General features: G+C 52.6%; 1 protein-coding gene and 1 long non-coding RNA gene across 8 annotated transcripts in view; one reads left to right on the top strand and one right to left on the bottom strand.

Annotated features, from left to right (window-relative positions):
- EML6 (EMAP like 6) overlaps positions 1–24,041 on the bottom strand; it is a 281,419-nt gene that overhangs the window by 14,943 nt on the left and 242,435 nt on the right. For 3 of the 7 annotated variants that reach the window (XR_011997927.1, XR_011997926.1, XM_025992653.2), the window contains exons 28-40: positions 18,171–18,249; positions 15,924–16,053; positions 14,214–14,312; positions 13,051–13,224; positions 9,194–9,402; positions 8,232–8,389; positions 7,454–7,568; positions 5,669–5,857; positions 4,124–4,296; positions 3,562–3,724; positions 2,120–2,223; positions 1,199–1,352; positions 741–841 (exon numbers count right to left, since the gene is read on the bottom strand). Coding sequence is in view for 2 of the 7 variants with exons in the window: in XM_025992653.2 (XP_025848438.1) it covers positions 741–841; positions 1,199–1,352; positions 2,120–2,223; positions 3,562–3,724; positions 4,124–4,296; positions 5,669–5,857; positions 7,454–7,568; positions 8,232–8,389; positions 9,194–9,402; positions 13,051–13,224; positions 14,214–14,312; positions 15,924–16,053; positions 18,171–18,249 (1,848 nt within the window). In the remaining 5 variants the exon portion in view is untranslated. Of the gene's footprint in view, positions 1–740; positions 842–1,198; positions 1,353–2,119; positions 2,224–3,561; positions 3,725–4,123; positions 4,297–5,668; positions 5,858–7,453; positions 7,569–8,231; positions 8,390–9,193; positions 9,403–13,050; positions 13,225–13,902; positions 14,313–15,923; positions 16,054–18,170; positions 18,250–19,123; positions 19,281–19,332; positions 19,368–20,083; positions 20,477–24,041 lie in introns of those variants that run through there. The other 4 variants (XR_011997929.1, XR_011997928.1, XR_011997930.1 and 1 more) reach the window with 4 other exon arrangements.
- LOC140595938 (uncharacterized) overlaps positions 21,076–24,041 on the top strand; it is a 36,741-nt gene continuing 33,775 nt past the window's right edge. Inside the window, exon 1 of the long non-coding RNA XR_011997931.1 lies at positions 21,076–21,626. This is a non-coding gene — a long non-coding RNA (uncharacterized lncRNA). The remainder of the gene's footprint in view (positions 21,627–24,041) is intronic.

Genomic DNA, 24,041 nt, shown 5'->3' with positions numbered 1-24,041 from the left:
ATTTCTTCGGCTTGGGCTGGAATGAAACCAGCATTCCTGTTGCAGTAAAGCCCTCAAGGACTTGAGAGGCGGAGAATGAGGGGCTTGGGACCCGCCTCGTCCTGCTCATCCAGGCGGGCGTCAGGAGGGCCCTCGGAGGGACAGGGAAGCGGCCTTGGAAACACTCAGGAGGTCCATGTCCTCCTCTCGGCGCCCCAAGGCCAGCCACGCCGCAGCAGGACCCGGGCCTGTCTCCCGTCCAAGCCGCTGGCTGAGGTTCTGCTGCCAGCTAGGCCTGGCCTGACGGCCTCCCTCCTCGTCTGATTTCATGTAAAATCAGGGGACACCCTTGTTTCTCAGGGGAACAGCCTTGCTATTATTTTTGGGCCTCTCCTGCCTGTGGATTAATCCTCTCTCCTCCGAGCCCTGGTGATGGGTTGGCAGCTGGGAGCCCAAAGGCCGACAGACTGAGGTGGTTTTAACCTGATTACAGGCAACGGTGCCCCTCGCTGCTGTCCTGACGCCCGCCCCCGGGCTCCAGCCGCCGCATGCCCTCCCCACCCCCCGCCAGGCCAGCACTGGGGGAATGTGGGCCCATCCTGGGGCGGGGGGAGCCCTCAGACACTGAAGACCATACTCAAAGCCCTTGTGCTCATTAGGACGTCAGCTCTCCCCGTGTCCCTGGGAAGGGGGGCTGACACCGGGGCACCAGCGCGGGGTCCAGGAGAGGACGAGACCAGGCCCGGGCCAGCCAGTCGTACCTGCAGTCGTCTCCTCCGGTGCTGACCACGTACTTGTCGTCGTGAGAGAAGCGGATGTTCGTCACATGAGCCGAGTGGCCAAAGTAACGCTTATGTTTGGCCTGGGGGCAAAAGTGCAGGGCACCGGCTGAGAGACCCAGGCCCCCCCAGGTCCCCGGGCTCCCCTCTGGCAGCTTGGCACCCTCCCGTCCACCGGTGTGCACGCTCCAGTTACGGGCCCCATTCTTGCCTGGGGCGCCCGGGGGCACCTGTGCGCCCCTTCCAGCCCCCTCCCCCGGCTTCCAGGACGGCCCCCTGGCCCAGAGGGAGACAGGAAGGCTAGGCGCACCCATCCCCGGGGCTGAACGGGCGTCCCCTCGTCCTAGATTCAGACCCCAGGTGGCCGGCAGCGTGCCCCCTCCTCCCGTGTCTGCAGGAGGCAGGACAGCTGGGTGGCGCTGACGCTCCCCCTGACTCACAAATTTTTCGGTGCAGGGGAAATCAAAGAGCTTCACTAGCCCAAAGTCGTCCCCGGTGACAATGTTGAGGCCCGCGTGGGTCACACACGCGCAGTTGACGTCAGCCTTGTCTGCGTTTCGTGGCCAAATGCCAATGACTTCGTCCCCCAGAATGCTGTTAGAACAAGAGGGGGTGTCAGACAGAGATGCAGGACTAGGCTCCCACAGTGGGGGACCCTCGCCCTGGGACGGGGGGGGGGGGGGGGGGGGGGGCGTTTCATCATTCGCTCTGACCACGTGGCTCTTCTGTCCCCTCCCACCCCCTGCGCTTACTCCCGGCCCTACTGCTCTGTCCCAGGCCCTCACACCCCAAAGGAAAAGCTGCCCCCACCTTTGATTCTCTCCGCCCCTCTGGGGGCCGTGTGAGTGTGTGCGCGCGTGGGCACCCTCAGGCTCACGGCTGGGTGCATCCTCCCCCAGAACGAGCAAGGCACCCCTCGTCCCGCCAAGCGGCGGGGTGGACCCCCGGGCCGTGCCTGTGGGTGACTGGCCCCCCGGGGTGCACCTGTGGGTGACTGGGCCGCCTCGGGGGCGCACCTGTGGGTGACTGTGGGCCCCCTCGGGGCGCACCTGTGGGTGACTGTCGCCCCCTCCCGGGGTGCACCCAGCTGAGCCAAGAGCTGGGAGGTCGTTTCCCTCTGAACTCTGGATGAGGTTGGGCACAGTAGGATTTCACAAAAGGGGGGGGTCTTTGCATTTCGAAAGCCCAGGTCTGATCAAAGCCAGCGGCCCAGACTGGTACCAAGAGGCCTGCTGGCTCCCCGCCCCCCTCCACCCAAGGACGGACCGCCCTCTCTGAGCTTCTTCCCATCCCAGCCACACACAGAATTGGAGGCCGAGCTGGCCTGAGACTCCCTTGTGACCTTCCCTGCGACCAGTCACCTTGTCCAGGAGGCCCAGGTGATCTTCTCGATGACCACGGCTTCGGTGACCTGCTTCCCCAGGGGCACCTCGTGCACCTGGCGCTTGTAGGCTCCTGTGGACACCTGCGGGGAGGCAACCAGGGCCGTGAGCTCCTCTCCGGCTCAGAGGGCTCCCCTTCTGGTACGCCGTTTCCCAGACCACGACCAGGCCTCTGGGTCCCCGGGCCTGGGACGTTTCCCCATTCATCTTCTGGCTCTTTTCCCAAGTCCTACAGCGGGGGTCCCCAAATGTGCTTCCTGGGCAGTAGCAGCAGCGGCAGCTGGGTGGCAACACGGACGGCCGGGCGCCGCCCGCACCTAGCAGGGCAGACACCCTGAGGGTGGGCCCGGCCATCTGCTCTGCCAAAGCCTCCAGGGTGTCAGATGCTCCCTCCTGTTTGGGGATCCCTGTCCCCAGGGAAACAGGCCCTTGGGTACTGGGTTATGCCCGTTTTCTCAGGGACGGCAGCAGCCCGGATGATTTCTGAAGCCTGGAGGCCCTGGCCCTTTCTTCTGTGGGAATATTCTAGGGGGAGAGAAGCATGTTCCAGGAAGCCTGCCCATGGGCCCCGCGGGCCCTCTAGCCCGGCACCCTAGCTTTTCCCGCCGCTCGGGAAGGGGAAGGCGCCAGGGCTCCCTACAGAGGCCCCTTCCGACCTCTGCTCTGCGGCTGACTCCTCCACACCCTCCACCGCAGCCCAAATCCCACTGCGGGAGAGGAAGGGTCTCTAGCCCCGCGCCTGTAAGTGCTCCCGAGGCACCCTGCACTCCTCTGCAATCAGCTCTAGTGATCTGTGATCTCGTGATCTGCCTTCCCCATTCCGGGCCCAGCGCCCGCAGGCAGCGCCAGCTGAGTCCCCATTGGTGGCCGATAACCGGGTCCCCGCTCCCTCCCGGGCCCCAGCCCGTAGCCACCTCCAGGCCCGCTCCCTAAGCGCCTAGTGGGGTGCACCCTGGAGACCACAGCGTCTTCTTTCCAGCTCTCTAAGTCCCAGCGGCAGGAGCCCTCGCCAGCCCTTCCCACCTGTCTGCTCCCCGGGGGACCCAGGGATGGTGGGGGCCTGGAGTCCAGGTCCCCGTGTGGACGGGCCACCCTCCTCCGACTTGGAGTTGAGAGGACTAAGTAGAAGGAGCCGCAGGGCGCAGGCACAGCCCCAGAGACAGGGTCAAGAAGCCTGGACGGGAGGGGCGGGGAGGGCGCCCGGGGCCCCACCGCCTGCGCTTCTTAGCCAAGGACAGGACTGAAAGGGTTCCTAGGACGAGGATGTTCATGCATAGCCCGGCCCAAGGCAAGCTCCCAGGTGCCATAAGCTGCCACTGTTGTGGGTACTGCTGGCATCATCGTCACCATCATCATCATCATCATCATCATCATCATCACTATTCTTGGTTGCCCGGGAGCTCCGCAGAGCTGAAGCATACCTGGATGTACCTGCCATCCGCCGAAAAATCCATCTGAATGACAAAGCTTGGAATATCTTTGCAGTAGCCAATGCGATTCAGGCTCGTGCCCTGAGTGAGGTCGTAGAAGTCAACTGTGTGTTCAGAAGAACCGACGGCTAAGAATCTGCTGTCCGGGCTGATTCTAGAAAAAGCGATCCAAGAGCATGGCCCATGAGAAGGGCTGTTTGGACGGGCCGGGCAGGAGGTTCACTCGGGGAGGGGTCTCTGAGGCGCAGCCCTCCCTTGGGGACTCCCTCCCTTGGGGACTCCGTGTCGATCCCTCCTCATACATTCCAGGGAATCCGGCCGTTTCCGATGCCGTCCTGCAGCAGGAAGCAAGTGGGGACAAGCAGCCCGCCGGACAAGGGCGCCGCAGGTGTGGCTCCTCCTCAGGCAACACTGCCCAGGGACTCAGCGGACACGTGGCTGGGACTCGAGCGACAGTCTCCGCGCTGCAGGCCCCTCACGGGTCCCGCTCTCCAGCCGCGACTCTTGGGGAATGGCCACCACCCTTCTCCCGTGCAGACCACCTGCTCCGCACCTGATGTCTTGGATGGCCGACTTCCGGTCTCGTTTCTTCCCCCACACCTTCAGGCTGTTCACCAGCAAGATGACGAACTCCCCATTCTTCATGCCAATGGCCACCATCTCCCCGTCAGGGCTGTAGGCCGCGCACCTGGCCGCGTGGCCCAGGTTCACCTTGTTGAGCAGCTTCTACGTGGATAGGACGGGCACTAGCTGAGCCCCCAGGCCGCCTGCTGCCTCTAGTGGGCGCCCCCAGGAGCGAGGGGCCCGCACGCTTGACCCAGAGCAGCTTGGGAGGCAGCAGGTATCCGGCCGGAGACAGGTGGGCCTTTCCTGTCGGGGGTTTGGGCGTGATCGCGGGGCCCACGGGGGTCCACGTGGTCTCTGGCAACCACTGCACCCTCCCAGCATGACGCAGCAGGACGCTGCCACACGAGCGACGCTGGTTGACCGTAGAGACAGGCAGCAAGCCGGACTGGACCCCCTTAGACCAGCCACCCCTTGCTCAGGGAAAAGGCCGGAGCTTCCACACCTGTTGGCTGAAGCCCTGAATCCTGTCACTACCTGGGTGGGTCACTACCTCCCCGTTTTCCCATTTGGAAAGAGGTGATATTAGTGCCACTTGGGCAAGGCGGCCGCAAGCAGTAGCGGTCGTGTATCGCGGAGCACCTGACTGGAGCAGGTATTCACTATATGACGGCCGTGGTTAATAACAAACACGGTAAGTAATTATGAAAACTAACGTGAATAGGACAACCCTACTTCAGCTCTTACCTGTCTGTTCTTTCATCCTCATACTAAAACTTTTACTTAAATATTTACTGGCTATTTGGTGATGCACCCAACTATTTTAATTGTTAGAACTCAAGTACTCATTTTATTTATTTTTTAATTTTTGCAGTTTTTTGAGAGAGAGAGAAAGAGCACGAGCAAGCTGGCCGGAGGGGCAGAGGGGCAGAGGGAGAAGGAAAGAATGCCGAGCAGAGTCCTGGCCCAGCACAGAGCCCAATGCAAGAGAGCGATCTCACGATCTTGGAAGAAAGCCACAGTAGGACGCTTAACCCACTGAGCCACCCAGGAGCCCCTAACTGCTTGTTTTAATATCAGGTAAGACTTGCTAACAATAATCTTTCCCCCAGGCCACTCTTTGCTATTTTTTACTCAAGATGGATTTTTTTATTTTGAATTTTTTTTCTAAACTCCAAGAGGAACTTTGTTGGGATTTTGATTGAAATGTTCCATTTGGCAACATCTGACATCATAAATCATTTTTAGTCTTCCCATGCAAGGGAGATGTATCTCTTTATTTTTAAGGTTTTGTGGACTCTTCTACAACAGGAGAAAAATCATTTTCAGATTATCCTTGTATTATAGTTATAGCTGGATATGCAGCTAAAAGACAGATGGATTGGGTGTGTGTGAGTGGGACTTTCATTATTAGCCTTTCTAACTCAATTGCTCACCCGTCACATCCCACATATCTCCAGCCTGATGTTGGCCGGACCTCTCCTAACTCCAGGCCCACCGGGGGCATCCGAGCCCGGACAGAGAGGCCCCTCACCTTGTCAGCCAGGTCCCAGATGCGGGCTGTGCCGTCATTGCTGGCAGAGATGAAGATGTCCTTGGAGGGGTGAGTGGCCAGGCCCCAGATCTCCCCTTCCATGTGCCCATCGATCAGGATGTTGGAAGCAGCATTTTTTTCACCAACTTCAATTATTTCACCATCTTTGGTTCCTACTAAAATTTTTCCCTGTTGCAATAAAAACATTAGAAAATAAAGACAAATACTGTATGATCCCACTCATATGACATACCATGTCCAATTCACAGAGAAAAGTCAAACGGTGGAGCACTGGTGGGAAGGGGGAAGGGGAGTTAGTACTTCATAGGTACAGAGTTTCAGTTCTACAAGGTAAGAAACGTTCTGTGGGTGGATGGTGGCGATGGTTGCACAACAGTGTGAATGTACCACTAGACAGCACTCAAAAATGGTTAAAATGGTAAACTGTTACCTATATTTTGCCACAATTTAAAATGAAATAATTTTATCATCTACTAGATATCTAGTAGGTGAGAGACTGGTAGGCAAAGAGATGAAGATAAGTTAAAAAAAAAAAAGCAGCAGCAGATCTGTGTTTTAAATAAAACGTACAGAAAAACACAGAGCAAATTGGCAATGTGGCTCTGCTGGCAAAGGTACTAACACCGGAAGGGCCTAGAGGGGTTCTGTTGTGAATAACTAAATTGCCCATCCTTACGTGACCCTCTCACTTTTCCTTTTCTTCCTCAACCAAGGGTAAGAGCATCTGCACAAAGTTCTCCATCTGTCATCTGGTCTCTGCCAGGACATTCCTCTGATGGCCAGCTCCCGACAGAGCAGGGCGGCCGGGTTCTGCTCCTGGACGGCTCAGAGTCTTCCTAGGCTCCTCCTCACACGGAACAAAAGGCCGTCTCCTAATGACTTCCAGGTTCTGGTCCTAGCTCTGCCTCCACCTCCCAGAAGTCTCATTACCCTACCAGATGACTGCCATTTGTCTTTTTAAAAACAAAGCTCTCAATGTCTAATTATGGAGACTCCAAGACCTGTCTGTCCGAGTCATGTCTGCCTTTTTTTTATGGGGAACATCCAGAAGGCAAATTCTCAGGCTGATAATAATTCAATAATATAAACACAAGGTATAAAACAGAGGTTGAGATTTATTTTCAAGTATCTCTGAGTTTCTTGGGAAATTAAAAAAAGAAAAGGGAGAAAAGGAACACACACATCAGAATTAAGATTCTGATTTGGCGGCTCTGGCCAAGAGCCTGGATGTCCATATTTAAACAAAACAAAACAACAAAAAAGCTAACCCCACAAGTTGTTTTTGATTTTCAGCCCAGGTATGACTTGAATGCCCATGGCTCTGAGTCAGTTTGATGGCCCCTTAGTCCCCCCACTTACTGACCATGTAACTGTAGGCTTGGGCGAATTTGCTTCACGGGCAAATCATCGACTATCTCTGCACCCAACACGCCCGGGACAGCAGCAACTAGCATCCACGGGACGCGGCCACGGGCCAGGCAGGATGAAAGGCCCCGTGCGTTATAATGCACGCGATCCTCACAACGACCCATGTGCTGGACACAGGGAGGTTAAGCAGCACACCCAAGGTCGCCCAGCCAGGGCTACCTGGGTGTGCGGCCCACCGCCGTGCAAGTCACACCTTGGAGGCTTGTTTTCAGGATTCAAGGGCCCAGCGGCGGGCAAGTGGGTGGCTGCACTGACTCTCACTCGGGCCCAGCCCGGCCCAGCCCCGGGGGGGAGAGGGGGGGTTCAGCTGGGGGAAGGCCGGCCCAGCCCACTCACTTTGCCGCGGCACACGGAGCGCACGCACTCCACCAGCTGGCCCGTCTCCAGCTGGAAGGCCCGGCAGCGCTTCATCTCCTGGTCCCACAATTTCACAGCACCTCCTTCTTTGGTCCTAAAAAGGATCAAGAGGAACTTGGCACAGTGGCCCGTGTCCTAAGGCGTGCCCATGGCACTCCAGGCTCCTCGTCCCTATCATCAAGGTCACAGCCCCTGGAGCCCAGCAGGGCACAGCCTCCGGGATGGCCTCTTTCTCCGCCCCACCAATGAGTGGTGACAACCCGCTGAACTGGTGAATTTCCTAGAATACTTTCAAATGCCACTACGGTAGAAGGAAAGAGGACTGCAGTCTAAAACATAATAATAAAAATTTAAATAAATAAATAAATAAATCAAACCATGTTATTATCAGATCAAACACGAAGAGCAATGCTTCTCTATTTTCCTGCTTCATTTTTAATCTCTGTCCCCACAGGAGCTTCCCTCTTGTCCTCTCCATCCTCCCGTCCCCCAAAAGGCTCCGGAGGGAGCACGGGGCTGTCCAAGAACACCTCTCTGGATTTTCAACTACCACGAAACCACCTCTCTCCCCCTGTGACTCGTCCTTCTGAAGGGTTTGGCCTGGGGTCCTCTGGGCGGGACAGTAGATTGAGGTCCCTGATGCAGACAAGACGGGAGAATGAAACTCTGCATCTTCTCCCAGGGGGGCAATGCTTCTGTCACTGTCTCCCAAGCCAGTAAGGAAAGACCAGCTGTCCCTGGAGGAGTCTCAGCTTACGGCCGCTCTTTGCCACCGGTCACTATGAGTCCGTCCCGAAGGGTCGTGTACATCGTGAAGACGGGGCCTGTGTGAGCCTTGGCCACCAGCCTGATGAGGAAGTGGTCCTTCCACACGTAGACATCTCCATTGATGGCACCCGTGAAAGTGAGGTTGTTCTGGAAACAAAGGGACACCGTCCACACCAGGACCCTCACAGCAGCTCTCACAGGGGTCCCCTCCCAGCCGCCTGCTCCCCGGTTAGGGAACTAGAGCCGGAGAAGCAGAAGTGCACACTCCAGTTGACCTTCTGCGCCAAGGAAAGGCAAAAGACTTGGCAGGAAACCACGAGGTGCATATGATAAGAAAATTTCCTGGCTCTGAAATGCGCTGAGTTGGTCTGGGAGCATTGGACTTCCCCACGGTGAGCACCTCTACACATAAATGAACCTCCATCCTGGGATCCAGCCCCAGCTGGCTGCAGTAAGAGGTAAGAGCCCAAACATTCCTGGGCTCTCGAACAAGGTGCACACGAATCCACACCAGCAGGACCCAGAGTCGGCTGGGTTTCAGAATGTCCCCAGATGAGCCTGTGCCGGCTAAGGGTGTCAGCTGGGGCATCTATGGCACAAGAAAGGAGGAGCCGGGAGGCTGGCCAGGGTGGGAACTGGGCCCACACCCTCTGCACCTAACCCAAGCCTGACAGGCTTGCAAGTCAGTCTGCCTCTAGAACAATGAAGCTCCTGCCCTGAGTGGGGCTCCTACCTTTCCTAATGAGTATTTTGAGAGGAAAAATTGGGGAAAATGCAGTCAACTCACCCATCTATGCTAAGGAAAGGGAATAAATGGTTGCAAGTCAGCCAATAAAGGAGAAAATGTGGAAACCGCTTTCTTGTTTGCAGCTCTGTGGCTGTATGTGCCCCCCTCCCCATGCCCATGCCCAGGGGTCAGGGCCCCTCTCAGGAAGCTTTGCTGGAACTCACAGCACCGAAGGCCACGGAGAGCATCGTCTGCATCTTGGCAGCCTCCATGGACCCGATGACCCCTTTCTTATAAAGCAGGGCGCTGCCCGCCAGGGTCCAGAACTTCATATGCTTGACACCGACGGACACAAACTGTGTGTCTGAGTCCGGGCGAAATTCAACCACAAATATGCGCTCCAGGTGACCCCCTCGGCTGGCAACCTTGGCGCCTGTGTGGGTGAGAGAGTCTGCTGAGGTGGGTCCTCCCTCACTGCAGCTGGGGATGGCTCTCATCCCAGCCAGGCCCAGGGCACACTGCAGGTGTTCCTCCTTCCTCAACAGCACCCCTCCTGCCTCAGATGCGGCTCCCAAGGCAGAGAGGAGAGCGTCTGGGAGATTTCCAGAGTAGCAGTGCTGCTAAAATAACCCCCACCCCACTCCACCCCCACAAGACACATCCAGGCACCCATGAACACAGCAGGAAGGGACGGCCCTGGAGATGGAAGCTTCCAGGTATGAAAAAAGGGCAAAGGGCACCCTTCATTTCTCACCTCCAGTCTCTGACCTCACCAAGGAATAGCTGAACCCTCCCCTGGAATGTAACTGGAGATGCTCCTTCCTTGAGGCGGTTCTTAATGTCTTTACAAGATTCTCTGCTTTTAAGTCCTTCAAAATAAAGTCCTTCACATTCCTTTTTCTTTTATGGTTTTTGGGCTTAAAAATTCTACCTTTTGTATTTAATTACCAGTTTGTTCCTCAACCCCATTTATTTATGTGTTTGACTCATCTGCAGAGCCTTAGTTTTCATCCTCAGCCAATCCCAGCTCCACCAAGGTAGAGCAACCTTGGGAAAGTTGCCTCAGTTGGCTCATCTGTAATTTGGGGATAATGAGAGTTCACATTTTATAAGGTGGTGTGAGGATTAAAAGGTCTGGGACAGGTGAAACCCAATGAGCTGAGCTTGGCACAGTGACTGGGGACCATCCGCTGGTGCCATGGCCACTCTCCCCATCGGTTCTAGACCTGCAGGCTCACCTTTCAGCCTCCGTTTTACACTCATCTGTTTTAACCTCATGATTTTCAGCCTTTTAAGTTTTTAATTTTTATTTTAAATATCTTCCCATTTTCTTTGAGCTTATTCTTAATGTTTTAGCTCCAATTTCCTCTTAATTATCTCCTCTCCCTATTTACTCATGGGGCCTTTTTTTTCTTCCCCTCCTCCTCACTTACATCTTTAAACAATTCCAGGATGGCTAACATCCGGCGTTATATTAGTGTCAGGTGTGCACTATATGGATTCCGCGCTTCTATACATTTCTCAGTGCTCATCGCAGTAAGTGTACTCTTAGTCTTCTTTATCTATTTCACTATTTATTATTATTATTTTTGCTTGTAAATGGCTTTCCAGCGGGGTGGCAGTGGTGGATTCTCACCCAGCTGGACCCGGGCCCTCAGATCCCATCCCAGAGCCCTTCCCTAAGGGGATAGAGACCCGCCCCTTACAGTTCAGGGTGGTCAGTCTCAAAAGCAAACACCTCCCTACCTAGGGCTCAGAGGTTTGAAAACTCCCAGTTCCCAAGGATACCATAAACAAAGTTAAAAGACAAACACCACAAAGGGAGCAAACCTTGGCAATACTTACAGGAGACAAAGAGCTAACGTGAGCAATCAGTAAAAAAACAAACAAACAAAAAAAACTACACCTCGTAGGCAAAACATGAACAACTCTCTCTTCTCCAGCAAAAATGGCATTTGAACAGCTGGATTACAGGGGAAGCAATACAAGTGGCCACTAAAGAGACAGGATCATTCTCTGTAGTCATGGGGGAAATGCTGCTTTATCCCACACTTTCTTTTAAGCTACTGTTGGTTTCTTCCTGGTCTTAATCCACAGACACTTCTAACTGTGGGGATTACTGTGTCCCTCCTTGCATTGGTTTCTATGTTGCTCAGGACAAGTTTCATTCAAGTATCCAGGACCTGACACCGTGCATTTTATATAATAAGCTCATTTTGTACTCACCTTTGTTTCTTAACTACACACACACACACACCTGGAGTGCCACAAAAACAGTCCTTGGACAAATGAAGAATAAATAACATGCTCTCTAATGGTAACAAAAACGTAGACAGGCCTCCCTCAAAACTATCATTTGCCAGCGGGACTTGAAGTGAAGGGAAAACCACACACAATCGGCTCCAAAGAGCTGGTGGTTGGTGACACGACAGTAGACATTATTAATGGCTCAGAACCCTTCTGCAGACACCCAAGTGCTGGTTCCAGCAAAGACAAAGGGAGAAAGTTCCCAAACAAGGCTTTTCTCGGTCATGTTTAAAAGCTTAAGAGTCCTGGCAATTGATGGGATGAGCACGGCAATTGATGCTCTATGTTGGCTAACTGAACTCCAATAAAAATAAATTAAAAAAAAAAAAAAAAGAGAGTCCTGGCTCTACCAGTCCTCCCTCTGGAGGTCGAAAGGCACCCCAGTGAGCCGGAGTCTGTGCTGGGGCAGGGCTGGAGCAGGTGCTGCCCAGAGGGGCAGGTGGCAGACATCAGGAGAGCAGGCCTGACCCGAAAGGCCAGCCTGTGCGTGGGGGCCCAGCAGGGTGACTCTCTTCCAAGGAACGAGGCAGACTTGGTGCAGACAGCAGAGTCAGCGCCATGGAGGAAAGGCGTATGGAAGCAGGTGAGGCCCTCACAAGATAGGGCTTTACAAGATATTTCTAGTAGTGGGTGGGCTGCCTTGGAATGTGACCTGGGCCACCCTCCTGCAAGGATGCGACCGACTATGGGAGTCAGCCTGTCATGACTGCACTTGCAGGAACTGTTATTCCTTGGGGTGGATCCGGACCAGTCAGGAGGACTTTCCAGTCTTTCCAAAGCTATGAGGCTTTGAGTCTATCATTTAAGACCCTCAATGTCTCATCCGGGGCTGAATCTATTTAAGATCAACTCAACACGGCAGGAAATGAAGCTGCATCTCCAAAACAGATTATGGGGCCATTTGGACACAGTGCTCTGATGAGCAAGAAAATGAGAAATGGACTGAATAGGATGAACAAGTCTCATCATCAAAGTCTGCAGGTTCCCAACCTCTTTTTCTCAGGAGGGATTGGAACTTGGCTCCCAGCTCTCTAGAAGCCCTGATTTGGAGAAGCGCCACCTCTGTGTGTGCCTGGCTCGGCGTGCCCCAGATACGGGCTGCCGGGCTGGAGACAGACCTCATTAACGTCCTAACTAATTGGATCTGTTCTGCCAACCTGGGAATACACTCGAAAGATTGCACATCTCTGATTCTAACATGATCATAAATTTAGTAGCAGCCGTGTGTGTGTGTGTGTGTGTGTGTGTGTGTGTGTGTGTGTGTTGGGTGAGGCAAGAAAGAAATCCTGTTACATTAAACGTAAACCTCGATTATAAAAAAGTAAAAAACGTTAAAATGAAAAAAAAATAGTGTTTCTGAGACCACAATGGTAAAATCCTGTCCCAGCTCCCATAATAAGGTGACAAGGGTGCCAAGGCCACAGCAGGAGCTAGAGGTCACAGAAGGAACGCCAAGGGCAAGGAAATTTGGGTAGGCAGGGAGTTAGGACCAAAATGCAGGAGACCCAGGTCTTCTGTCTGAGGAGGAAGGCTGCAGCATTCGGGCACTTTCCTCAAGCGCCCACAGACCCTTCCCTAAGCCAGCCTGGGACTCCCCGGGCCGTGGGGTCCGGGGGCTGATAAGTAGTTTCTCCGGGATCCAGACACCCCAGGTTCTGTGGACCCAGCAGCAGCAGCGCCCAGGGGGGGCTTCGGGGTGGGGCCCAGGGAGGCTTGAGCCCCACGCCGGCCACAGGCAAGCCTCCCCGAGGGACGCACTGCCTGGCTCCCCTACCTTCCTGCCAACGCCAGACGGTGATGGTGTGCTCGGGGTCCACTCCCACCGACACCAGGAGCTTCCCGGTCGCACTGAAGTTGATGTAATTGACCCCTTTCGAGTGGAAGCACCGCAGCATGGAGAGGGTGTGCTTGGTCATGGCGTCCCAGACGTGGATCGAAGGTGTGGTTCCTGAATGCGTGAGGCAGGACACACAGCTGAGGCCGCAGCGCGCTGGGGCCCACGCAACGCCCGGGGTCACCCCGCAGCCTTTCTAAGACCAGTGAGCAGGGGGCCTTACTGTTACTGGGCCCAAGGGGCCTACAGCCTGACCTGGCCAGGGCGAGGGACAACGAGACACATCTGCCGGGCTCTCGGAGCCAGAGGCCCGGGGGCATTTGCGTGCGGCCCACACACTCGTGGAGGGGTCTATACCGAGGAAACTGGTGAGATCCGTGATTGTATCTGCGGGTTAGCCAGATACAATCAGCAAACATGACGCAGCGGCATGATTTTGCTGTGCGGACTCCAACTACTCACGGATGGAGCCGCCTTACCTTGGGTCTCCGTAATATCAACTGCGGTGGGTGGACAATGGCAATGAGGAAGCGTCAAGGGAAGACAACAGCTAAAATAAGTCACGTTTCTACGAGTGAAGCACTTAACACCAGCATCAGGAAGCTCCAAATGAAAGTTAAAAATGGACATGGGTTCAATGAAAACAAGCAGAAGGATATGTTGTAGGAACTGCCTTCGAAGTGACGAAGTTCGAAAAACAACAACAACGACAACGAAAACCCAACAACACAACACGACTTCTCACAAATGTGAGCCAGTTCACGTTTGTCACTGGCAGTTTCCTGGGGTGCAGAAGAGCCAGGCACACACACGGCAAGCCACCCTTGCCGAGCACCATCCCAGGCCACAGATGAGAGGTTCCTTAGTCTGACGCCGGGCGTCTGGAGAATTATCCTCACAAGTCCACAGGGATGGGGCATCCGTTTATCTGGGTTATCGGGCTCTGGTCTGACTTTACGACGCCTCCCAATCACCAGTCACCGGGTATTGCAACTCAGGTGACACAGATATATTCAAGGCTCAACCCGCCCACTCCCTTTCCGGAATATTGCCCGTCAGGGCGCCTGCTCAGCTGGGGAGAGCTCGCTGCAGGACCCTCCTACCTATCTGGCTGGTGGCCACCACATTTCTGTACTTGGGGTGCTGGTTCACCGTGAGGCAGAGGATGTCGTCCGTGTGCTCCAGGTAGAAGCTCTGGCTCCCTAAGGGGCAGACATGGGACAGTGAGCCTCGAGGTTGCCTCTTGGGGCAGCCTCGAAACATTATGCAGGGTGTGCAAATGCCCTGTAAACATGAGCCATGAAGGCCACGAGGTCTCAATTTTAGAATCATTAGATCTCTTAGGAGATCGGTTTTTACATTTACATATTCTGTTCCAGGCCGAGCAGAAGAGCTCCCCTTCTACCCCTCCCTCCTGCTGCCTGTGTGGGTCCAGACCACAGTCCAAGGGCAAGGCTCCCCGGGGCCAAAACGGTAACAGAGTTACTACCCTAAATGAGCAAAACAACACCAGTTACTCGTCTGGAAGGGAAAGCTGTGAAATAGGAAAATACTTAGGGACTCTCTTCGAAATCCTCATTATTTTTCAAAGTGCCACTTGGGTGCCTGGATGGCACAGGTGAGGTCTTCACCCCCTCATGCCCTAACTCAATGTATATCACAGGAGGTAGGAGAAAGGACCAGAAATACATCATTGTCTACTGTGGCACATGGGTCTGCTGGCTTCCTAGGAGGCCACTGTAAACCCAACCGGATGCCCAAGAACTGAGAGGTGAGTGATGGCACTGATGGACGAAGAAATAGCACGGTGCTACGAAGATGATAAGTGGCTACTAAGAAAAGAGAACACATATAAAAAATGTCAAGGCCCTCCTCCTCCCCAAAACAATAATGTTTTGACAAATCATTATGTGCGCAGTGACTTCACTGTCTAAAAATGAATGCATAGGGCAGCCCGGGTGGCTCGGCGGTTTGGTGCCACCTTCAGCCCGGGGTTTGATCCTGGAGCCCTGGGATCAAGTCCTACGTCGGGCTCCCTGCATGGAGCCTGCTTCTCCCTCTGCCTGTGTCTCTGCCCCTCTCTCTCTCTCTGTGTATCTCTCATTAATAAATTAAAAAAATAAAAATCTTTTAAAAATTAATGCATAAACTAGTGTGCAGAAATGGGAAGGAGCATACAGATGTGAAAAAAGAAAGGGGGGGTCTGTTTTAAGATATGAAGCAAGTGAGGCGAGAGGCGCACACATGTAAGTCCAGCGGCAAAGACACGGGTGTCAAATGAATTTCTGGATGCTTCTGTTGGCTTGCAGTGTTTCTCTTTAAACTCTTTGTTGCCTTTGAGTCATCCTACAGTTTAGGGACATTTGGGGTGTTTTTGCTTATGGTTTAAGAGTTCTCATTCTTGGGCCGCCCGGGTGGCTCGGGGGTTGAGCGTCTGCCTTCGGCTCGGAGTGTGATCCTGGGATCTGGGATCGAGTCCCGCATCGGGCCCTTGCGGGGAGCCTCCTTCTCCTGCTGCCTGTCTCTCTCTCTCTCTCTCTCTGTCTCATGAATGAATAAATAAAATCTTTAAAAAAAGAAAAAAAAAAGAGTTCTCATTCTTAGGGCTAACTAGTGAAAAGAAGCCAGACTTGAAATTCTGAGCTGCTAAAAAATTGGTTCCCATTAAACATGAACGAGCGAGGTTCCGCCGCGCTGGTGTTGGTCGCGGGCCACAGGAGTCTGCCCGTCCCCTGCCCCAGGGTGTCCTCTGGCCTCGGCCCTTCCTCGGCCCAGGCGAGCGCGGGGGACGGGGGGGCCCGGGGCTGGCTTACCCGTGGAGAGGTTCTGAAGCACGCCGGCCGCCGCCGTGTGGAAGATGATGTCGGCGCCGTCGTTCAGGTAGTGCAGGTTGTTGCGACAGTCGAAGCCCCTGTAGCCAAACACGTGCTCGAGAGCCAGCTCCTGCATGGCACGCAGACGAGAGCGGCCTCAGGGCGGGCAGGGGCCGCCAACACCCCCCCCCCCCGCCGGAGGCCTCTCGCTTCTTGACCCGTGAGGCTAAAGCGCAGCCCTTTCCTCAGTTTCCCCGAGCAGCTAGGGGGACCAGCTCACACACAACTGCACAGTTTTCTAGAGGCCCGATCCGCTCCCGGGCTCTGCAGGGGACTCCAGGTGGACTGACCGGGCGCCCTGTGCGGTCACCGAGAGGCTCTGTGAGCGGCCTGAGGGAGCCGCCCGCGCCCCGAGCTCTGCTGGGCCCCCACCAACGCCAGCGGGACGGGCAGAGCCGAAGACAGGCAAACGCCACGCTCGTCCTTTGCAGGTGCCTGCCCTACAGAGTGGCTACATCATTTGCCTTTTTGGGTTTTTTTCAATACTGTCCCGGGCGTCCAGCCTTTCCCGTCTTCCCGTCTTGTCCTCCGTGACAAAGAGCAGCGGCCGATTAAGATCAGGCCCGTTATGAAGGCGACTGGACACCACGGGCCGTCGGCAGCTCGTCTGCGCCAGGCACTGTGCTGGCTGGTGCGACACAAGTTAAGAAGCTGGGGGTCCTCTCCTCTAGGTTCCTGATTCCAGGTTCCCTGGTTTCTCTCTCCGGAGCTCATCGGGTGCAAACATTAGATTGATTGTCCTAAAATATCACCACCTCTCCTCACTCCAGAACATTCACTGACTTTCACCACCTATGGGATAAAGCCCAAACTCCTAAGCTGGCACAGTTACTCCTACTCACACGTGCCCTGTACCCCTCGGTCAAGCTCAACTGTCTATTTAGCCCACATATCGTGAGCTTCCCTATCTTTAGAAGTTTGCTCTTTAAAATCTCTCTTGCAAAAAAAAAAAAATTAAAAAAATAAAAAAATGGAATCTCTCTTGCCTGGAAAACTCATCTCCTTCTTTTGTCTCAGACTTCCCCACCCCCACGTGTCTCCCAGAAGCTGCATGTGTAATGCGTGACCCCTCGTCCTGGTGGACAACTGAGTCAAATGGAGCCAGTCAGATGGTTTCTTCCAGGAATTTAGAATTGAAGACGCTAGTAGGCTTGACTATCTAACCACGTGAGAGGACAGAAACTCAGGTGCGAGGTCATACCCATTATCTACCAAAATAGTTCAAGAAGTCTGCAGAAAGACAGAAGAATGCACCAGACCTACAGGGTCCTGAGGGCAGAGAGAAGCACCATCTTGGTTTATGATGGCTTTTCAGCTTCTGGATCCTGTCTTTTCCTAAAGCTCAGCTGCATCTTCGACCTGTGCTCTGTTCCGTCATAAATCTCCCCAATTAGTCCTCCTTTTCCAATAAAAAAAATTTTTTTTTTAAGATGGATTCTTCTGAGTTCACAGGGTGGTAGGAGAGACAGGTAAGTGAGAAATAATGGTGGCACCGTGTGTGACAAGAGCTGTGGATGAGGGGTGTGCACGAGGGAGCGTAGGAGGGTTTAGGATAAGGAGAATCGGGGAAGATTGCACGGGGAAGATGCCAGAGAAGAGCTTGGAAAGACCAGGGTGTGGGGAGGGAAGAGGAGGCGCCTTCTAAAACACAAGGGCCTGAAGGCCCACAGCAGCGTCAGAGAACATTAGGTACTGTGTCTGGGGGCTGGAGGTCTGTGGTGAATCACAGGTGCTGAGGCTGGGAGGTGGCTCCTGGGTAAGGTTTTGAAACCAGGCACTTGAATCTCCCAGGGCAGTGTGGGACTCTCCTGGGTCTTAGAGCTGTGGTGAAGTATGAAGAGTTACAGAGATCTGAGGGCAGCCAGACGTGGGTAAGGGGGCGGGGGAGGGGGGGGGGCTCTGAGGGCAGGAACAGCAGCTCCGAGGCCCTGCTTAGCAAAGAGCAGGTCCACAGAGTGGCAATCCTCCAGTTCAAATCTGTCTCCACTTGCTGGGCGCTGGGAGATCTTGGGTATGGGACCTCATCAGCCACTTAACTTCTCTGAGCTGGTGTCCTCCTCTGTAAAATGGAAACAGCAGAACTACCCTCCTCACGGGTATCTACGGGACGCGCGGATGGCGATGTCCACCAGGCAGGTCTTAGAACACGGATACCAGATTAAAAGCAAAATAGTTTAACCTCCTCACCTCAACCAGTTTCTTTTTTTTGGTGATGTTGTTCTTCTGGAGTTTCTCAGGCTGGGGAGCTGCTCTGCTAACGGGTGGTCTGGAACGGAGAGCGAGCAAAACGACAAAACAAAACACCAGAACAGTGTTGAAGGTAAGGCAGCAAGGTTACTCGTCCAGGCTGCTCAGCTAAGGGCAGTGCCAGGTGCCTCGCTCTCCTCCCCTACTCAGCAGACCCTCCAACTCGGATTTGTTCCGTTCGGCTCCCTCCCCACCAGCTCCCCAAGAAAAGGTAGATTCTGACATCAAGGGTCCTGCATGACAGGGCCTCGGTTTAGGGGCGCTGGCGTGGGCTTCCCCACACCTAAAGCATCCAGTCAGGGATCGGGCTCTCCACCTCCTGGGGGCCAGGAAGAATGTGGGGGGGGGGCGCTGATTTGTGAACTAAGGGGGAACCTGAGAAGGAGAAGGAAGAGACTGCACTTCCTAAACCCACTGGCCATTTCCCAGGCAGGGACATGCCTGTGTTGTTCAGAATCAGGTGGCTGGAGATCATGGCCCAGTGTGAAGTGGGACTTACAAGTCAGGCTTGGGAACGGGCCCCCGTGGCCCAGTGCCTGGGTCACTGTCCACACACAGAAGGGAAGGCGGGAGGGGGGAGATAGCAGATGGAATCCCCCCACTCTGCGCTGCACCTCAGGATTACGATCTATGGCTACCAGCATCCCAAGGTTCGCCTTTCCCTTCTCAGTTCTGGATCTGAGCCTCCGGATTTAGCTAAGGGATTTTATGACAGGTGAGCTCCCCACTCTTACACGAGCTGGCCAACATTTTGTAACGTGGGGTTCCCTTAAAATCCGACTTCTTGGGGTTTAGGAAATGGGGGGTGGGCACGGGAGACCTGCATTGGCTCCCGCTGCCTGTTCCAAATCCATTAGTTATTGCTCTTGGGCTATGCAAAGAGAAAGGATTACCTTGATCCCCTTGTAAGCAGCAAACAAAGCCAAGTGAGAAACTTAGTACAGTTTAGAGCCGCATTGGCAACCACCTCATTCATGCACAAGCATTATCCAAGTGAACAGACATTCCTGTGTGGCACAAACCATGCTTCCCGAGCATGCCAGCAAAGAACTAAAACAGAAATGAAAGAGTGCACCAGTCTACAAATTCAGAAAGCTCATACCCTGGCGTCTCTGGGCAAACTCTGCACTAAAGCGCCTACAGAATGGGGAGAAAAAAGGAAGCCTTGTCAATGCTTCCCGCACACTCTCCGTGACTTTGTGAATGCGCCTGGGGACTCTGCTTATTTGAGAGTGTGCTGGGGAAAAACTTGTTGTCAGAGAAACAATAACATCCTCCTGGATGTCGCTGGGAGTTATGCACAATGGACGCTTTGTTTCCGAATCCAGTTCGACTCATAATTTAGCCTAATAATTCCCAGTGTTTCTTGGTAGGGCAGCTTGCCTGCTGGAACGGCCTGCATTTTTGTGCTGGGGAAAAACAAGTTACCTTTATTTTCTGAGAAACTCTTCAATCAAAACATGTTATGTAATCATAAGTGATAATTGGATCAAATGGTATTATTATCTGCACTGAAGAATAGGGAGTGAGCACATCTCTGCAAAAACGACACCCCCGGCTGATGTCATTGCTGCCAAATTGAGCAAAACCGGGAGGCTGGGGGCATGCCAGTTCTCGCAATTAGACACTTCCTTCACATTAATTAGCACTTCCCAGGACATCTGCTCTTTCTTCTGTTTTAGTGGGACTTTCAAATGAAATCCGTGGGTTTCTTCTTTCACCTTAGAATGTTCAAGTGTGTGACAAAAGCAAGCCGAGGTCTGAGATGGGAGCAGGAGGCCGCTGGGGCTACAGCGTGGTTCAGAGGCGGAATTGGAGATTAAACACAGGGCTCGTTTTCAGGGTACACACAGGTTGTATAATATGTTCCATATTATACAGTGTATACAGAGTATGCATACAAGCACAGACACTGCGTACTTATATATACACGAGATTGTATATATATACACATTGAGGCAATCCGATGCTTTTTTTTCACCTTGATTTTCAGTTAAAAACTGAAAAAGTAAAGCAATCTCAGAATGTTTCTTTCTTATTTCACAAGCATATGTTTATAGCTGTATTGCTTCAAAACTGAAGATGAGAGGGGCGAAAGGAAGAAACCTGCATGGTGGCAAATTCAGCGGATTGTAAGTATAGACCCTTCGCGGCTGTGGATTCTGCATGAACGCTTAGTACTGGATGCTCATCGAACACCTGGGCTTTTCCAGAGTGCTGTGAATACTTACTTGACAATTCCCTGCCTCCAAAGGAAAGCAAGTTAAAACACAATACAAGCATTAAAGGCTTCTTTCCAGGCATCTATAAACAGCGTTCGTAACATCAGACGTGGGAGGAACTGCCAAAAATCTCAAACACAGCCAAATGCTGGAGGTTTGGCATTTTTCAGCAGATCTAAATCCTTCCAGATTCAGATGCCATTGGAAATGTGACTCTGAAAAGCTTTGCTGAGGTGGGAAAGAGTAGGGTGCATGAGAACATTCACTCACTTTTCAGTCCAATAAACTCTTTATTGGCTGGCTGTCCCCGCGGGCACTCAGGACTGGAGAGCCAGGGAGAGCCAGGACTGGAGTGAGCACAGCAGGGATTAGCGGGGAGACTCGGGAAGGTGGAGGAGAGCCTGGGAGGTGAGGAGGTGGGGATCCCGGAGGGGTGGAGCAGACACACAAAGGGGCCTCTGGGGGCAAGTGGAACTCTGAGGCCACTCAGGTAAACAAAGAAGAGAGTTTCCACTGGGCAAGAAACTTAAGGAGGGAGCCTGGCAAAGGAGCAAACAAATTGGATGAGCAGGAGCAAGGATGACGGATGGGCCTGAGCTCTGAGAGAGCAGAAGAGCGGCTTTGCCAAGGAAGAGGGAGTAGAGGCAAGAAGCTGAGGGGAGGCCTGTGGCCTCGAGCATATGACAGGCTTAAGTAAGGAGGCGGTAGTGTTCTCGTCCAGTGCTGGGGGTGCAGGCTGCAACAGCCACCCACGTCAGTGGGGAGAGTCCCTACGGGACCGCCCCGTGTCCTCTGTGGAAATGGCACATTCTTGGGCAGGGAAGGACCATGAGAAGGTCAACTGGTGCTGCAATCCTGTCATCCGGCAGCTGGGCTGCTGAAGAGAAAGTTTAGACTCCCTTGAAGATGTGTGGGGTCTTACTGACACGGCCTCTCACCCCACGGGGGCCCCCAGAGGTGGCCGGGCCCGGTGCTCACCCCTCTTTGCCCCCTCCCCAGGGTGCTGGGGGGAGCGGAGCACATGATGACCTGAGATACACAGGAGAGGGCTCAGAGCCAAGGTTCTTAGGGAAGCGTCTGAGAGGACAGAAGACGGAGGCCGTGAGGAAAACCAGTCACACCCCCAGATGAGCGCAACATGACAGCCAACTGGGGACTGAGGCTCAGAAAGCCGGTAAGAAACAAAGTTGTTGCAAACAGCTTCTATAAAGAGGGGTGTGGGTGTGGAGAAAATCAGCTACATTTAGTCAAGAAATGCAAGTTTGGAATTGTTTTCAGTGTTGTTAGTCAGACAACGTTAAAGGGTCCTTGGAGGAACCATAGCTTTCTTAAGATCCCAAAATGTGCCATAAAATGCTCCAAGAATTTTTCAAAATGTCTCAGGAAACCAAGCTACCTTTGATCCTTTTTGGTGGGAGCCAGCAGATGATCTGAACACTGTTTGAGCATTGTCCTCCGATGAGTCCTAACAACCCATGCTAAATTGTGTTTGTACTTGGGCATTTTTTCTGGGGACATGAGGCAGGTTTTAAGCAAGTTTTCAAAGACGTATGTGATTTGAGAGTGAGAGGTTAAGGACCATTGCTCTTGGATAAATCCAGGTTGCAGAAAATTCTACAAAGCCAAGGGAGATCTGCATTATCAATATAGAAGGAGCTGGATTTTGTTAAATGTATTCCTAGGTCTTCCAGAACCACCTGTGGAAACTGCTCAGTGGTGAAATGGAGAGGAAGGGAGAGAGTCAGACAGGATAATTATGGGATGCCCTGAGGGAAGTCCACCATCTTCAAAATGCTTTGGACTGAATCCTATAATGCAGCCCCCTCCTTTGCCCCACTTTTTTAAAAAAACAAAAATGGGGATACAGTCCCTGAGTTGGCCATTTTTGGTGAATATGGAAAGGAGGGAACTATGAGTAAGGTGGGCAGACTACTGAAGAGGCCACTCCAATAATCTAAGGGAAGAATGATGGAGATCTTGACTAAAGCAAAGGTTGCAAAAAAGGAAAAAAATGAATCTTTAAAGGGATACTGGTAAAGGAGACTTCAAGAACTTTGTAACTGATTAGCTCTATGGGTTGAAGGAGGGAGAGAAATCCAAGTGGAATACCAGTTTTCTGCCTGGGCACCTGGGTGGATGGTGGTACCAATGACTAAGACAGGAGGAGAAGAGTCATGACAAAAGATGATGAGCTGCATTGTGGCATGGTAAACTTTGGACGTCAGAGGGCTGGAAGCTCAATTAAGAGGTGTGACTCAGATAACCATCAGCCAATGGGTGGAATATACAAGACTGATCAAGAAGAGAGTAGAAGCTTGAGGACCAACAGCATGTCAATGGCTAGAAGAGGGGGCAGACCAGGGACACTGAGAAGAAATGAGTGAAGAGGTAGTCAGAGGGCCAGGAAAGATGGTTTCTAAAAAGTAAGTGAGAGAAAAATGGATATAACTTCACTATCCAATGTGGTATCCACTGGCCACATGCAGCCAGTCCAAATTAAAGTGTGTTGTAACTGTAAAATAAACACTAGATTTTGAAGACCTAGTAAAAATAATTTTTAAAAAGGAATATAAAATGACTCAACAATTTTCACAATAAATTATATGTGGAAATAATATTTTTAATATATTGGGTTAAATAAAATACACTATTAAAATTAATTTCATCATCTCTTTTAACTTTTTAAATGTGATTATTAGAAAATCACCTAATCGACTGATGGAATGGGCTAGAGAGTGAAGGAGAGACTTGGTACTGGTAAAGCCTTGGTGAGAAGGAGAAAGGGGAAGAAGGTGAGGGCAGGAATGTGTGTGTAAGAGTATAAGATCAGTCAAAGGATTTATTTATTTCCTGAGCATAGTTTTATGGGGATGGGAAAGACTAGAATGCATTTCTTGGCTGAGGACAAGGATCCAGTTTGGGGCGAGTGACATAAGGGACATAGGAGAGAAAGGCGATGATTGGGGAGCAAGGATGGCTGGGAGGCTGAGGTCCAAGCACCAGATGAGGGACTAGCCTTGAATAGGAGTAGGGATTTCATTCCTCTAAGAAGAAAAGGAGTGAACGGTTAACATGGGTGAAGAATGGGAAGCAAGACAGAGAAGAGATAAAGAAATGCCAAGATGTGGTTCATGCCCAATAGCTTCTGTTTTCTCAGTGACGTAGGGTAGAAAAGCCATGTACCTAGAGTGGAGGGGGTGGGGTTTGGGCAGGAGGATGAGGAAGAGACAGAATTGTCTTTGACTATCGAGTGACTAGCAGAGGGGGACAACCAAAGACAAGAATGAACATGAAGGAGCACTGGAGAGGGCTTCAGTGCAGCTGGCAGCGTGGACGCTGGTGAGGGCAATCTACACTAGTGCAATTTTCTAGTCAGAAGAATGGAGATATGTGCTGTAGGAGAAATACAGGGGTGAAGAGCCAACAGGACTGGACAAGTGGCATTCAGGCAGACAAAAAGATAATGAGGCCAGGAGAAACTGATGAATCTAGAAAAAATGGAGGCATCAAGGCAAAGATGCTTTCATGAGGATTAAGATCAGGATTATTGGGAATGAGAAATCTAGAGGAGAGAAGTTTAAGTCACTGA

The sequence above is a fragment of the Vulpes vulpes genome, chromosome 16 (assembly GCF_048418805.1).
Source record: "Vulpes vulpes isolate BD-2025 chromosome 16, VulVul3, whole genome shotgun sequence".
In the NCBI taxonomy this organism is placed as follows: Eukaryota; Metazoa; Chordata; class Mammalia; order Carnivora; family Canidae; genus Vulpes; species Vulpes vulpes.
The sequence above is the reverse complement of the archived record's forward strand: the minus strand, read 5'-3'. Positions and strand labels throughout refer to the sequence as shown.